The 16680-nt window shown below is 37.6% G+C and overlaps 2 protein-coding genes across 2 annotated transcripts in view; both read left to right on the top strand.

Annotated features, from left to right (window-relative positions):
* The window catches only part of LOC139138416 (cytosolic non-specific dipeptidase-like), a 73594-nt gene extending 62057 nt beyond the window's left edge, over positions 1-11537 (top strand). The window contains exons 11-14 of the mRNA XM_070706800.1: positions 2793-2964; positions 7895-7980; positions 8688-8854; positions 9516-11537. Coding sequence (XP_070562901.1) covers positions 2793-2964; positions 7895-7980; positions 8688-8854; positions 9516-9563 — 473 coding nt within the window. The 3' untranslated portion in view covers positions 9564-11537. The remainder of the gene's footprint in view (positions 1-2792; positions 2965-7894; positions 7981-8687; positions 8855-9515) is intronic.
* A 2945-nt stretch (positions 11538-14482) lies between these two features.
* Positions 14483-16680, top strand: part of LOC139138539 (choline/ethanolaminephosphotransferase 1-like) — a 7320-nt gene continuing 5122 nt past the window's right edge. The window contains exons 1-4 of the mRNA XM_070706953.1: positions 14483-14779; positions 15609-15756; positions 15926-16067; positions 16325-16409. Of these exons, the coding sequence (XP_070563054.1) occupies positions 14591-14779; positions 15609-15756; positions 15926-16067; positions 16325-16409 (564 nt within the window). The 5' untranslated portion in view covers positions 14483-14590. The remainder of the gene's footprint in view (positions 14780-15608; positions 15757-15925; positions 16068-16324; positions 16410-16680) is intronic.

Here is a 16680-nt window from a genome sequence, read left to right as displayed (position 1 = left end):
GGGGGACATTTTGCACATTTTGGGGACAACATGCATCAGCTGTTAATTAAATTTGTATTATTTTGTAACAAATTAGTTTCGCAAAACAAAATTCAAGTTACCGGGACTGCGTCAGTACTCTGCTTGAATTTCAGGCAAGTAATTGTAGAAGCCACATTTTAGTATATAATATCTGCTACCAATCAGAGCTCAGTCAGACTGCAAGCATGTTATAATATCAAGTGAAGCATTGTAATTACTTCTGATCACAAGCTCCGAAAGTACGAAAATATAAACCTCAACATGTGAAACAAAGGTTATTGTCAGTATCAGATATTACTTGCAGACTTCACCAAACGCAGTTGAATCGTTGGCGCATGTGAGGTGAACCGCAGTACGCAAGAATGCGGTACAGTGGGTTTGGTTTGAGGGATGTTATGACAAGGGCGCATCCTGGATGCAATACTGATAGGGCGTCACAGCTACAGTTTTCACATCTAAGATTCAAGTTCTCAGGAACTCCTTCTTTTGGTAGTTTTGCCAGAGGAATCACTTTTTCCTTGATTTATCCATCTTCAAGGATAATTTCAGAGCCCAATATTGAATGTTGACATTATATTAAACCTAACCTATCAAGTTCATTTGTCATTATGACATCAAGCTGGTACGAAATACAGAGACATAATATATCTCCATATCTTGCATTTGCATCTAAACATTTGAAGGCTCTGACAACCTACAGTGTAGATACTGTTAACATGATTTTTTGCCGGCTAAAGCTGCTATAACAAACCATGGCCAGTGGGTGAAAATACATGTAAGGTTTGACTCAGTACTGCTTGTAACTGACCCAGCAAATGACATCAGTGACCGGCCTATCAGGATTAGTGTTCAAAATAAGGCCATTTAAAGAAAATTCTTTGATTGCCATCCTTGGATTTTTGAAAAACCTACCAACCAGCCAGGGAAAAAAACAAACACAGACAAAAAACACAAGTATTAACATGAGCCGAATTTTTATTCAGTTTCCTTTGGAAAAAAAATATTTTTATTTATAATAGTGTTAACATTGTGTTTATCTTCTTAATTTTCTCTGAAAACCTACCAGCACGCAGACGGCAAACAAAGAATTTTATTCAAAGCACCTAATACAAAAAGACAATGCAACTCTGATACTGTTGATGACACTTAAACTGTCCCATGCCATGAGGCAAGGTCCTGTGAACATCAGTGACAAGTACGATCTTTCAAATCTGGCACAGTATGAATAAAAGTCTACTCAGTGCAGTATCTCAAACGTCTTTGGTGGGCAAACCATTGCGGCAATATTTGACTGTGGTGTCTTTGCTAGTTGACTTGGTGACGTACATTGTGAGTTGGAATCTGATTGAGAATTAACGGCACCTTTTCTGAATGACATGTTCTGATTGGCTGCAGTTAAGCTTTGTATTCTCAAAGAGACTTTGTAGAGTTGCTGTAGATAATTGGCGCTGTACGGTAATCATTTACTGTAAAATACACAATCTTATTTTCTCTTGAGATCTCACATCTGCAGCTAAACACCGGCACTTACCATTTACAGCCTCTAATTACTTTAAGTAAGCAAGTTTTCCGTTCGATAATAGGCTATTTTAGTGTCTTTTACATCCCCGTAGAGATCGTGACAGAAATCAACTTCAATGTCATAACAGTTTCTTGTGCGTGGAAGCTAGTGATTGGCATTTCGCAGATGTTGTGTGGGCGATAAATTAGCTGGCTCGTGAATTGTCTAAGGTGCATGATAAGATGCTGTGACGCATCATCTGTCATTAGGTTATCCTCAAAAGATTTGCCTTCATAATAGATGTGTCTCATTGTTGATGGTAGGCCCATTAAAATGTCCATGAACCCACATAGTCACGTTTGTGCCCATGAACAAATTAGTGCAGTGTACTCACACACTTGGCCATCCTTAACGACTTGAAAGACACAAGCACAGAACATGGTTAGAAAACCTACTGTTAAGATTGCCATCGCAGCGTCTAAATATGTGAAATGTACTGTTATTGTCTAAATTTGAATTCTAGTCCGGACCATGAATCACAGTGCAGTCTAGACATGTACAGTCTGAGTTGACAAGCTGAATACTCTATTTGTTAACATGCTTTTGCAAGTAGAGCAACAAACTTTAGTTTGCAATAAAACCAAAATAGTGAAAAAAATCACCAAAAGTTTTCGCTGCTGGTCCTTCAAAAAAAGTGACTGATTAGACTGCAGGCATCACTTTATTCACATCTAAGTCATGATTTGCTCATTACCAACAAATAAAGCGTTTACCATCTTACACTAACTCTACGAGTCAATGTATAAATTTCTGTGTCAGCCAGTCTTTGTAACATTTAAAATTTTCGTGCATTAGAGAGAACGTGACGGCTAAGATGGCACTGTATAGTGTCGCAATATTACAATGTCTGTTCTATATATATTTTACATATATATATATATATATATATATATATATATATATATATATATATATATATATATATATATATATATATATATATATATATATATATATATATATATATGTAGACATCTTTCTCAAACACCAGACCATTACTGTTAGGTTTATAGGTATGATGTTAGGTGTTTGGAAAGGAAAATGCCTGTCCAGTCTTTTACCATATACATGATATCTGTAATATTTCTGTATTTGTTAAATTCATTTATGTCATTTCCCGATAGTCTGACTAAAATCCTTTCATTTTTTATTCAGAAAGTTTATTTGCTCAACAAACTTCATAATCCTTTGTGTTTTTGTGAATGGGCAGGCATCGAGGGGGCATTTGACCAGGCTGGCGCTAAGACTGTGATTCCTCGCAAGGTGATCGGCAAGTTCTCGATCCGGCTTGTGCCCGATCAGACACCAGAGCAGATCGAGAAGCAAGTGAAGGCCCACATTGAAAGAGAGCACAAGAAAAGAGGGAGCCCCAACACAGTCAAGTAAGTGTACCAGCAAGTGTGGCGCATATTAAAACAAAGGAGGTTACATTTCTTGACACTGAGGGGGCAAGCATCAGAGCCTAACGGCACTCCTGAAGCACACTGGATCCCTACCTCCTAATGGCTGAGATCTGTAGTTGTTTGTGGGTGCCTTTTATGGTAAAAAAATACAAATATAATCCCTAAGATAACGTTGAATTGCTCTACAGCTTCTTACTGTCCAGTTTTCTCCACTCAGGCTGAGTCAGGGTAGTGCCGTATTTGTAATGTTCAGGTATGTTATAAATACAGATGTTTTGATATACCGGTATGTTTATATTTATGTATTTTCAATAAAATTTCCCCATCTCTGTGAAAGAAAACAGGATCTATTCACACACCTACTAAGCTCTTAACGTCCTTGAATTTTAAGGACCCCTGGAAAGTCCATATCAAGATTTGAAAATGAAAATGAGTGCTTGCAAATAGATAAGCTACCCAAGATTTTTGAAAATCATTGGTCATGTGTTGTTAAAATGAAATATAAAATGATACACAGAAATGATTTATCATAAAAACGATACATGAAAAATAGTTTTTTGCATCTTAAAAAGTTCTTAAAAACTGCTGAAAAGCCCATGAAAATTGTTAAATTTAAAATATCTTGGAGGATATGGACTCTTGAGTCAAACTATCTTTTTTTTGTTCTTTGTTTCAATTTGTTTTTGTCTTATTTCTTACTGTCTGTGCTGACTGAATCAACTGCTGTATCAATGAGCTAACTCATGAACAATTTGAGTCAACAAAGGAGTTTCCAGAACTTTCTTTCCACATTCCTACATTGGTATATGCAACACGTAAACTTTCCTTGGCTATGAGAGAACTGTCTCGAGTTAATGGTGTCTCAACTCAGCATAGAGGGCGCACTACTCTGTGTGTGTGGCTCATTACCTAATTTCATAAAAAAGTGAATAAATGGGGTGTATTCACATTGTTGATAAGTAATGCACAAGAGAATTATAGAGCTTATTGTGTGTCATTTATAGCATACAAAGGTGAAACCATTCCTCATTAATTTGGCCCTCCCAATTAAAAAGCTAACTGCACCTGCAGTGTCAAGGAATATACAGTATGTAACACCTCTCAAATCACACTTTTGAATCTGCTTGTGTTTGGAGAATGTTTCCATTCTAACTTTCTGGAAACTGTAGATAGCACTTGGATAATTAGGCTTCATTAGCTGAACCTCTTGACGCAAATTGCAATTATTTGTCTTCAGTTTGTAAAATCCGGTTTCTTTTTACACTCCTTAAGTCCTGTGTCAAAGTCCCTGATGTTCAATTTGTCAACACAGCCTGCACATATTCAGGGTCAAATTTCTTCTGATTTTGTTTTTTCAACCGAATTGTATTCCAGACTAAAATTCATTTGCAAGCCATGAAAATCTATATAATACAGAATGCGTCATGTTTGCAAGGCTGTTGTCCCTTTGAGTCAAAGCTACGGAATCTTAAAATCAAATAAATAATTAAAAGACATTAAGTAATAGAAACCAGTTCTCAAAAAAATACTGAATATTTCAAATATGGATACCAGTGCAGTGTTTTCTCTGCATGTACATTGAGAGGGGCACTTTATGCCCCATTCATCAAAATTAGGGGGCAGACTTGACATTTTAGGGGGCAGTCACTGTTGATGTTATTTTGCCTTCTTAGGAAATGCTTCCTCGACATCATTACGATTGTCACCCAGTTCAGTTGCGTCGTCTTTGTCGCATGCAGCACCAGTACTAATATGGACATCATGATGTTTGTCAGCTTGTGATGTGCTCGGCTGCTCTCTATCTTCTGTTGATTTGTCACCCACAAGTTTCCCCCGACTCAGAATTTGACGTATTTGTTCCCTTCGACATGATTCAGTCTGGATTTGGAGGTTTAAATCCATGAAAATATGCACAGATCCCTGTACGCCGACATAATGCTGAAGCTGGAATTTTCCCAAATTCCATCATTGATAAAGACAGTTCTCTACACTGTACGCTTGGGTCACCCTCATATATCACTATGGTAAATGTGGACATCTTTTCTTGCTGTGTTTTGTGCGCGACTTCCGCGCTGTCAGTAACTTTTTCAGGTCAGACGATGGCTCGAAATGCGCAATTTGCGCAATCGCGCAGTTGAGAGAAAACCCTGCCAGTGAGCGTAAACAACATAGCTGAAAATAAACTTTACAGATGCAACAGCTGAAATCTTTTTTGTGATTTCAATTTTGTTGTAAAAAAACATTCTATATCCTACATAAAAGAAATATAAAATATAATACATTCAAACAAAACACATTGTGTACAAAATTTGATGTTGCTCAAAAGTAGAATTCGGTTGTAAACATTTAGACACACTTACATGCCGTATTAACCAGTTGAACATCAGGTATTGTAAGCTTTTCACCCCATTTACCTGTCTAGAGGTCCAACTATACCATAGAAAACAATGGGATTGGTTCAAACCACGGTGGTGAAAGGGTATTCATCAAAAGTTAAGCTTTATTATAATATGCTTAGCTGGAATCCGGCAATCTGATTGGCTGGAGCTGGGGTTTATATTCTCAACAAGAAGACCTGCGCGCCGCGTAACATTTTTGAGCTCGCGCAAATTTCGAACGCCAACTTGAGAGCTCAACGCGCCATAATGTCGAACAAGTCTATGGCTTCAGATTGATTTTGATTGTTAAATTTTAGTCTAGTGCAGCTTGACGAACCAACAAATGAAGAGTTTCTGTAAGCAGCGGAGGCTATGTAACAACAACATAATTTTAAAAGTTTTTTGAGTGTTTTTTGAAGTAAAATTCTTCAAGTTCGATGTCTAATCGCGATATCGATGCGTTGCGTAACCGTATTTTATGAATTCAACTGTGCACGCGCGCGCGTTCTGAAATGTTCTATTTTAGAGTTTGTATGAGGCTGGGCGCTCCTGAACTCTCGTTCCAACTTCGGCCCTAAATAACGACATTGTCCACTTGTTTTTAACTTTAGCATATTATAATGAGGTTATAAACGGTGCGCTCGGGTATTTGGTTGCGGATATAAGACCTCTGGGGTGAAAATTAGCATATTTGGGTGAAATAATCACCTCGCTTCGCTCGGTGATTATTTCCGCCAAATATGCTAATTTTCACCCCAGAGGTCTTATATCCGCAACCAAATACCCTCGCTTGCCGTTTATAACCTCTAATTAACAATAACCTATAATAGCCAGTTACCATGACACTCATTCTGAAGGTTACACTATCTACACAGTTGTTTTCTTGAATATGTCAGAGACAAACAAACCAGGGATTGGCGTCACCATCAAAACATGTTATAAATAAGACGGTCACTTGGGTGTAATTTCTCAATAATCAGCGTGCCCCTCTGATTCATTTGTGGTGTAATTTAGGGTAATTAGCTACATGCAGAGTAGTGCGCCCTCTATGCTGAGTTGACACACCATTAACTCGAGAAAGTTGTGTCATTGCCAAGGAAAGTTTACGTGTTGCATATACCAATGTAGGAATGTAGGAATGTGGAAAGAAAGTTCCGGAAATTCCTTTGTTGACTCAAATTGTTCATGAGTTAGCACACTGATACAGAGTTTGATTCAGTCAGCACAGACTGTAAGAACTAAGACAAGAACAAATTGAAACAATGAACAAAAGAAAAGATAGTTTGACTCAGATTCCATACCCTCCAAGATATTGTAAATTTAATGATTTTCAAGGACGTTTCTCAGCAATCACCAAATGCTTTGTGAGGTGAAAAAAACCAACATTTTCCATGTATCATTTTTATGATAAATCATTTTTATGTATCAGTTTACATAATTATAATCATATTTACCATATCATGACAGATCATTTGGTGATTTTGGCTTATCAAATTACCAGGACTTTTCGAACTAAAATTCATAATCAAGAAATGGCCAAGGACTTACAGTCGGCTTTAGAATTCGAGGACTTTGTAAGAGTGTGTGGATCCTGTTTTGCTTATATGGATAAGAAAATTTTATTGAAAATTATATATCTTGTATCAAAAAACCTGTATGTGTAGCATAATTGTACATATGACAGTATAAATCCCATAATACTGTGTTATGCTAAACATATTACGTATACTATCATCGCGCTGATACAAAGAATTTCTCCAAGTTCTGACATTGACTCCAACATTTCATGACTGAGATAGCACACTGATGCAGAATCTGATTCAGTCTGCACAGATGAATTGGAAAATGGAAAAAAATTCAAACTATGGAAATAAAAGACATTTTGTTTCTGAAGATTGTTAAATTAATTAAAAATGTAAATGAATGATATGTATCATAGAAGAAAGCCCAACGCAGTGATATGTTTAAAAATATTGTCAAATCTGTCCCATTGAAATGGATTGAACAGTGGATCTATTCCAGAACAAAAAGGACGCAATGTGTCCTACAGACTCTGTATGCCCCAAAGATTGCATTATGGCAATGCAAACAAACCCATGCATACAACTGCGTATGGCAATACAAATATTGCTACATGTGTTTGCACACATGGGTTTCTTTGTTCCGTAGTCCATTCAAATTCCAAGTTTTACCTATTACTACCTCAGCTTGGCAAGAGTACAGGATGTTGAGACCATGATAAGCCGTCGTGCAATTCAACATTATCTTAAGGAGTAGTATATATTGGCCGGCAAAGATGCGTTTCTGATATGTGTGTGCCACAGATTTCATGATGTGCACCTAGCTGCCATATGTTTAAAAGTGGATACTGACATTGGTAAAATTATACATTCCTGTGATCAACGCTGGACATTTTGACTCGAGTTTAGGAGTAGAACAAGAAAACCAAATTCTACAAAGAAAAAATATTGAAAAGAACAGCACAAGCCACAGCTAGTAAGTACTTAACAGTAATGTAATGTTTGTTTCAGAGTATCCATGGGCCATGGTGGTAAGCCATGGGTGAGTGACTTCAATCATCCGCATTACATGGCTGGAAGAAGAGCAATGAAAACTGGTAAGTCACTGCGTTCCGCCACTGAAAGATTCACATTTGTCAAATGTCAAAAAAAATCCAAGATTAACAAACTTAAAAAAGTTTGTGTGGATTGAGCTATTTATAGCTACTTGTTCTCATGAAGTCAATAAACGTGGGGAAATTTTGAGACTTTTTAGAGGTTCTAGACAAGAACGGTAAGTATCCGGTGGCCAAGAACTCTTTTCTGTTAAAGCTACTTTTGTAACGTGCACACATCTGTATGACATGGCCATTTTCTACCAGGATGTCTTCCACCTTTCCTTTATAGATGGATAAGTGACTGATATTATGACAAAATTAATAAATCTTATACACTTAAAGCTTGCAAATAAAAAAGATCATTGCCATGTCCAAAATGAAAACACCCACTTGAATAGTGATCCTACAATGGTATATAGTGGACCATCAAAAGCTGAGACCAAATTCTACTCACATTCACAATTTAGTATTTTTCAATGGTGTCCTGCTCATATAGCTGTAAATTTTCTAAAGGGTTAAGTTGATGTATACCCATTTCCAGAGAATACTTTTGACTACACAAATAAGTATTATCAAAGGAGTGTCCCTTTATATTCAAATTTTGGAAACTACATCTGTTTTAATTTTAGTTACATTTGCATATTATTGGAAAAAATTTTTGGACATGCCTCCTGTCTTTTTGACAGTGCAATAACTTCGCTTTTCAGTGTTCGGAGTTGAGCCTGACCTGACACGCGAGGGCGGTAGCATTCCAGTAACCCTGACATTCCAAGACGTGACCGGCAAAAACGTCATGCTGCTTCCAGTCGGTTCCTGTGATGACGGCGCTCACTCCCAAAATGAGAAGCTGAATCGCTCCAACTACATCCAAGGGGTAAGTAAAGATAACTATTATGTCATCTGAGGACAAAAATAAAGTTGGATTTTTGTCTCTCTTCAATTTCCGTGGGGCATGATTTCTTGGAGCCAGCATTCACTTGTGTTGTCACAATGGTGACACTTGATATCTGTTCTTCATTGACAATCATGTACACATGTAGTTTGAAGAGTCTGGGACAATCAAGCATTGTTTTTGATAAAACATTACATGTATGTAGCTCCTAAGAATGCTGAAAGTGCTTATATTAACAGTATTCATAATTGATAACTGCAAACAATGACAAAATGAAAATAAAATATCCTTAGTTGGCTTTTCTCAGTATGATATTGTACATAATTGAATAAGTTAAGGTGTTAACATTCTCACTTCACTGCAGTCAGTACAGACACAAACTGTTTACCAGTCCACAATTAAAAATCATTTTCGATCATAAAAGGTTAAAATCTAGTGCATCCTCATCAATTTTTCTCATCCACCAACTTGTATGTCGTACTACCACCATATAACAAATGAGACATTCATTTTGTGATCTTGTGTAATCAGACAGAAAAAAGGAAAGAAATAAAGTAAGTTAAGGCCTTGACTATTGTTCTGTACGCAGAATTAGAATCCTTGTATGTTCAACTAGTCAGAAATATTTTTGTTTCCTTTTCAGACCAAAATGTTGGGTGCCTACTTTGCTGAAGTAGCAGCTCTTGACTAAAGTCCGACTCCTGCAGATGCCTTCATGTAGTGCATCATGGGAAGCATAATGAGGTCAAAGGTTAACAGCATATGATCATTGAATTCTGAGTGAGAATAGCCCTGGTCATGACAGTGTTGTGCATTGCAATGGGGAGGATGGATGGTGTTGTTGTTAAGATTATCCATTTTTTTCCCGATTTTTTTTTTCAGAATCTCTTTCAGGACACACCAAATTGTGTACTTTTCGGGCTAGTAATGCCAACTTTTGATGATCATTTTTCCCTGTTTTTAGTTTTTATGAGAATCATAACTTCTCGTTATACTCCCCAGATCATGTTGAGATACCCAGTATTCAACTTGTTATCTCAGCCTGAACATGTGTAAACTGCATTATTGTTGAAAAGTGAATTCTGGTCCGGACTAGAATTCAAATGTAAACTATAAGAGTGCATTTTTACACTTATAGGCGCTACGTTGACAAACTAAATAATGTGTGTTTCAACATTCTTATGGGAGTAGAGTAAGAATTGCAATTGACATTTGAAATAAAAATAATGAAAAAAAAATCATCAAAACTTAGCATTACTTCCCCTTTAATTTCTATGTGCTAAATCTCGTGTGACTCTGATGAAAAACTTCCAATGTGTAGATTATGCGCCTCTCTAATGTATTGTTTGGCAACAGTAACAGTTTACCATTTTAACTGTGTTACAGATGTGATGGATTGTTGGTTCATATTGAGTGTTTGAGAAAACCATGAATGGATATGAAAAAAGACTCATTCTGCTAATGAAAATGATTGTTAAAAGGGGCAAGGGGAAACCATGAACAACTGAGTGTAATTTTACCCAGAACAATGTAGGCAACTGCCCACAGTACCCATGCATTGCACAACAATGTAATAACCAGAGGGAAACATGTACATGGAAAATAATGAAAGAATAATAGCAATGAAACTGAATATGCAAACAATATGTAGATTTACAAAAGACAAAGCGTTGTGATGTTTTGCAGAAAAGCTTTCAGAGACAAATGTGTTGTGTCGCAGTCATATATACTGAAATTTATCTCTTGCCAGCAATCCTGGAACAGTACTAAGCCAATCATGATCAGTATTCTTAATGCAAGCTTTCTTTTTACAGAGTGTTATCATGGCTAATCATATCAATCTTGGTGGTAAAAACTAGGCAGACTACATTTTTTGTGCGCTATATGAACTCAATGTCGGTGATGGTATTTTTAAATTGTATATCAACCGGTTAATTATAAGTCTTAAAGGGGCGCAGTCACTGACTTGATGAAGGAACTAATTTTACTTTCTCAGTGAAATTTAATTACCTGTATACATTGTAGCTTAGAACAGTGACATTTAAGACTAGACAGCTAAAGAGAGGCATCGCAAAGTTTGTCAAGCTATCAAGTGTACTGAGAGCGCCCTCTATCAACTCAAGGAATCACTTGTCTTTCTCCATTTTGTTACTCGTTGCCGAAAAAAACAAGAATGGTATAATCTGTACTTTAATAATAACTGAAATAAGATCAGAAACCTAGTAATTGTTAGCTTGATTCTGCCTCTCAAGAATCAGGGAATCTGAACACGACAAGAGGATCATTACTGTTTCAATGCTGATTGCCCCTTGTGTAGCCATTTCCTCGTAAATATCTCAATCATCATCAATAACAATTTTTGCTACATCATTGTACAAGCCTTCAGGAAACTTTATTATCAGTGTTGACTTATTTTAACTAAATCCGATCAATATTTACCAATGATGACTCTGAAAAATGAGTCACTATGTTTCAGGACGCAATTTACATAATTTGAAGTGAGATTACTAATTATGCGTGCAAGAAGAATGGCATTTATGAGAAATACTGAAACAAGCTTTACAAGTTGTCTTTCACATATGCAAATTTACAGAATTCTGTGTAATCGAATGAAGAAAGTGCGTTAATAAATAAACAGTGCATTTATTCCAAGTGCTGAAAGCAAGGTACTGGTCTTTGTGTGTTATTTCAAATTCGGCATGAATATTTGTTACTTTTCAAAAGTAGTATTGTCTTTGTGTAAATAATCTTTCAAATAGGTTGTTTCACTACCAACAGCTAATATGTTACCTTGTAATGATATGAAGATGTCATCAATTCGATGAAAAACGTGACATTTTAAGAAAAGGGTGGATTTGGATGGTTTTAAGAATCGAAGTAACAAAGACTGAACATTCATCGCTACACTGGTGATCGGCTAATCTGAGCGTGGAGGATTATGTCTAGCTTCCCTCAGTGATGTCATCTGGAGAGCACATAGGCAAACTGAAACCCTGTCAGAATACGATGTTGTGGAGTATAGTGTACACACCTTCCCTCGTTTGGACTCCCTGACTTGACATTTTCACCCTCAATAAGCCATTATTATGTCTCTACAGAAAGTATGCAAATTAATAACTAGTTTTCCTTTTCAACACACTTCTACCAGTTTATCCCCAATTTCCACACAAAAATTGAAGCATGGTGTGGCACAGTGCGATGTGGATAATTCTAACCAAGTAAGAGGGTCTCAGAGTCGTTGACCCCACTAGTGTGGCTACTGCTGAGACTGCCTAGCTAGCTTATAATCATCAACGCCACTATAATCTCTGTACAGAGATAAGGTTCATATCCTTTCACTGATGCCATGACAGTTGCAAAATATTCGATGTTTCTATCAAGTTTCCTCAATTTTACTTCTGGTATCGCAGAAAAAAATGTCCCATGGGTGAATCGCAAGTCATGCAAATTAACCTTAAGTGTGCAAGCCACGCCCACTATAACCAATGGCGCTAACCCTCCAGAACTTTCTGTGCTTATACCAGGAACTAAACTCTGACAGTTAACCTTTGCAAACATAAAATAAGCTGACAAAGTCAACAATACACATGCACAGATGCCATTCAGAGGCCCACCTGTGGATTATGCTATTGCCTGGAAGAATAGAAATTATCTTTAATTCGACTTCCTCGCATTTGGAGCCCAATGTCTGAGTTAAGCATTCAGTGGTTGAATTTGGAATTTGATCATGATTGGTTCATCGTACACGATTAAAGAGAAAGAACCAAATGTTTTACCGTCCTTGTGCAATCAAATAACCCTCGTACGGATGTGTTTTGTTGAAAGAGGATGTATGAGTTGATATCAGGAATATATCTGAAAGTTTTTTGGAGTGGTTCATTAAAAACATTTGCAATCACAAATGTTTTGACTGTCACATGAAGAGCAAAAATTGTTTTTCAACCGAATTGCCTTAACAAAAAATATAATTAAATTTGAAAAGCACTCATTTCTTGCTCTCTCCTGTAAAATCAAAGGTGTATAATTGCGTTTTATCTTAATCCCTTATGATTCACCACCCTCTCAAGACCTAATTATCGTACAAGGATTCCCTGAAGTCAAATCTTGGCACATTATTTGTTATCAGACCCCAGTCCTCCTGATAGTCGCATCACGTGTTGACAGAGGATGTGGCTGTGAAGGAGACGTCATGCAAACTAACTTCACTGGTTAATGAATAACTTTAGTGAAGTTGTGAGTTACGGGGCTCGCATGCAGGTGCTGCAGCGTTGCTTGGATAGTCGATCGAAGGCCCCGGATCGAAGAGTGAGGCCGAACCTCGGTAGTGGTGTACAGAATAGAAGGTCTGACACAATAAATCGGCGACAGGTCCAAAAACCAACAAAATAATATATATAAAATATTTTCGAAATTCGTATTAGACAAAGCATACCTAACAAGATCGAAATTTGCATTTCTTGTAGTTATAAGTAAAATGTGATTTGCTTGTTAATATAATCTAAGTTAGCGATAATGGAAAATTCCAATGACGTATTGTCGGTATGAAAACTCTCAGTGGAAACGCAAACTGCATTTCCAAATCCATCGGGCATTGAAGTAAAAAGAAGACTAGGAATGACAGAGCAATTGACCCATGGTAGAATGTTATTCATTCTAGAAAAGATTGTGGGCAGTATCACAGAAAGCTTGTTCATGCTTCGAAATTCCGTTAAAGAAGGATTCGTGACAACCTCAACTTCCTTTGATGTTCAGGAAAATAAAATCACCAATGACAAGAAAAAATTAAAACAATGGACAACTTTCTGCAAATGTAGAATTGAAGTCAGAAACAAAATTATCAGCATTACAATGCGGTGAACGATAGCACCGAATGATTCCTGTCTTATGCCAGTTGGATTACCATGATCTCAAGTTCAGGTTCAATGAGTCACTGATCTTGGGAAGGTGACATGGTGGACAATAAAATATTTTCCCTCAAAAAAGCAACATCGGACGGTCGAAAATACCTTCAAAAGTTCAAAGATTTACTGGTACCCGCACCTAACACAAGTTGATGTACGCCAAATTCGTGTGAATATTCACTATTCGTATGATCCTTTGTATTTGAATGATCTCAAAAATACAGATGAAAAGTATAAAATTTGAGTGAAAACGCATCTGTTTCTATAGCTTAAACTGCAGAGCGTAATGGTCGTGGCCCGTGAACCTTGGCACGCCGGTACGTGGGACCTGGCTCTTGAATTACGCTTTACCCCCAAATCGGGATCTCGTTTCTTGCTCATTCTTTTTAATAATGATATTGCAGCTATGGCCAGTAATACTCACAGCATAAATTCTATACTATTAAAACTACCCAGTCTGTGATTACAAGGTATCCGTTAATTTAGGCACATTTGGAAGTCTTGGTCAATTTAACCCAACCTTACGAGTTCAAGGAATGTTTAATTCAGTCACGGTTGATTCATTGCCAAGTTCAAGGATATCTGAGGTATCGTTGGGCAGACTTTGTACAGAGACCCCTTCTTTCAAGGTGAGGAAATTTCCACAACACTCGTCATGTCCGTGTTTGGTATTTTCCGCTGAAATGACGTCACGGATAACCCTCCCCTGTCTTATCTTAAATAAAAACGTGAAAGGAAGCGCAAGTTTACAACTTCGAAGATTGTCGACGCTCTATATGCTTGGGGCGAAACCGTGAAGGTTCATGGAGCAACCCACATGTCCACGTTTACTATTTATCAAGAGAACAGCTCGGATCTCGAACCTTTCTTTCGCGAAGGGCGCGACTGGACGGTGGACAGTGTTCCTAGTCACATTGATCAGACCACCTTGACAGCAATAGGGCTTTCCCTAAATTTATTCACTTCACTTCTGTTATTGTACTGCTGTCCAACATCGACTGAGGAGGTACGTATGTGAGAAAATTAACTACAAACGAAAGCGAAGAAAAAATCGAGCAAAGTTGAATGTTTTTGTAATGAAAATGATTCATGATGCTTAAATTATAGCTGCGACTTGAGGCCAAAGTGTTGATGTTAAGGCTAAATTAAGAGCCAAGACGCTTTTCCTGGAGCATGCTGTATTTCTGAGAAATTGTGTACATCGAGAGTGACTTGAAAGAACGCCAAATTCATGTTACTTTTGGAAATCGAATGTACTGTTGAGGATTGACCAAGATTTGTATGGACACGGTTCGGAAGGACCGTGGCCAAAAAAAACCCCGGATTTATATGAGGATTGTTTTGTATTGATTTCGCTCAATCTCCAATTTGTCAGCGTCGGCATTGTCAGTATGAGTCACATGACATTGAATGACGCATCTTTCAACGAAATTGCACACTACTTGTAAACCAAATGATAACGTATTTGAAAAGACGGGTTTTGAAGTAAAAATAAAGAGATTCTGAAGTGCCCATAAAGTGGAATAAGTTTCAAAGCTGTTTTGTACTCTTTCAAGGTTACTTATTTCGTAACGTGTTTGACTAAGGATCTCAAAATATATCAGTTAGATAGCTAATGTATTAGTCATTGCCAGAGAGAGAGAGAGAGAGAGAGAGAGAGAGAGAGAGAGAGAGAGAGACTACAAAAAGCGAAAGTGTTGTCCTCATCTTTGAGAAACTTGTCACAAAGTCACATCGCAGTAGTTTATAGAAAACGATTTATTTTAATGAACTCACCTTTACACTAATCTATGTACGTACGTTTATACGCTAATCAGCACGTATTTGTTCAACAGCGGCCCAACTTTGTATACACTTTATGTACCGTTGGTGTCTCCCTTCACCAAACCGTGGAGGCAATGAGCGGCAGACAGTGGAGAAAGCCCAAAAGCTGCTTATCACTTTCCAAAGTATTCAACCATGAAATGGGTTCATTGTCTGTAGGTAAGTAAACGATGTCTCTTTTCTTGAAAGCAGAGAGAGAGAGAGAGAGAGAGAGAGAGAGAGAGAGAGAGAGAGAGAGAGAGAGACTCGATATTTCGAAGATTGTCTTATATAGTATAGTGATATATAGTATGGTATATAAAATTTAAGTTTTTTTTTGTTTCTCTAGCTTTCGTGGTACTTTCATGGGGTTGTGTCTTTCAGTTTGGCTACCGACCAGTGTGGATGTTCTATGTGTGTTCAGCCAGTATTTTTACGTTTTATTCCATACACTGGCATACATACTTCACCGGAGTCGTGAGATTTGCCAAGTAAGTGACTTATTTTATCGAGTTGTTCAGCAATAGCTAAGGTAGTGATATAGAGAGGATATTGTGTCTGCACTTTCTATGCTCTCGAGTCCTCTGCTTGTGTGAGAACCTTGAAACTTTGCGAGAGTGACTGAAGTGGAATTTGCCGCATAAGATTACGATTTCAGTGTGCCATCCTGGATCCTGCTACCTTTCGACAGTTTCAACACGGTCAGTGTTTTGTCTCACGTATTTTGCATTTTCTTCCTCCTATGCAGACTCGATTTCTCGGAAGCCCAAATATACATTGTTGTCATTAATCTTGCAATGACCGTACTTGACCCCGACACGGCGGCCTGTAAGGTATGTAGCCATGCATTCGAATTCTGTAATCCCCTCAGGCATAAGTGAAAAGGAAAGAATGGGATTGGTCTGCTGTATGAGGGCGCAATAGCAGAAGCCTCATGGAAAAAGCCAGATTAGGTTGATGCACAAGTAGGAAATTTCAGCCGGGATCTTTTGTAGTTGTTGGCTGTGGGGAGGTGCACGTGATTTTTGGAGGGTGAGTGCGGACATTTTCCGCTGCGGTGAAGGAAAGGACAAACGTTTACTTCGGAAAGGGAAGGCATTTACG

This window comes from Ptychodera flava, chromosome 1, assembly GCF_041260155.1.
Source record: "Ptychodera flava strain L36383 chromosome 1, AS_Pfla_20210202, whole genome shotgun sequence".
NCBI lineage: Eukaryota > Metazoa > Hemichordata > Enteropneusta > Ptychoderidae > Ptychodera > Ptychodera flava.
This window is presented reverse-complemented; position numbering and strand designations above follow the sequence as displayed.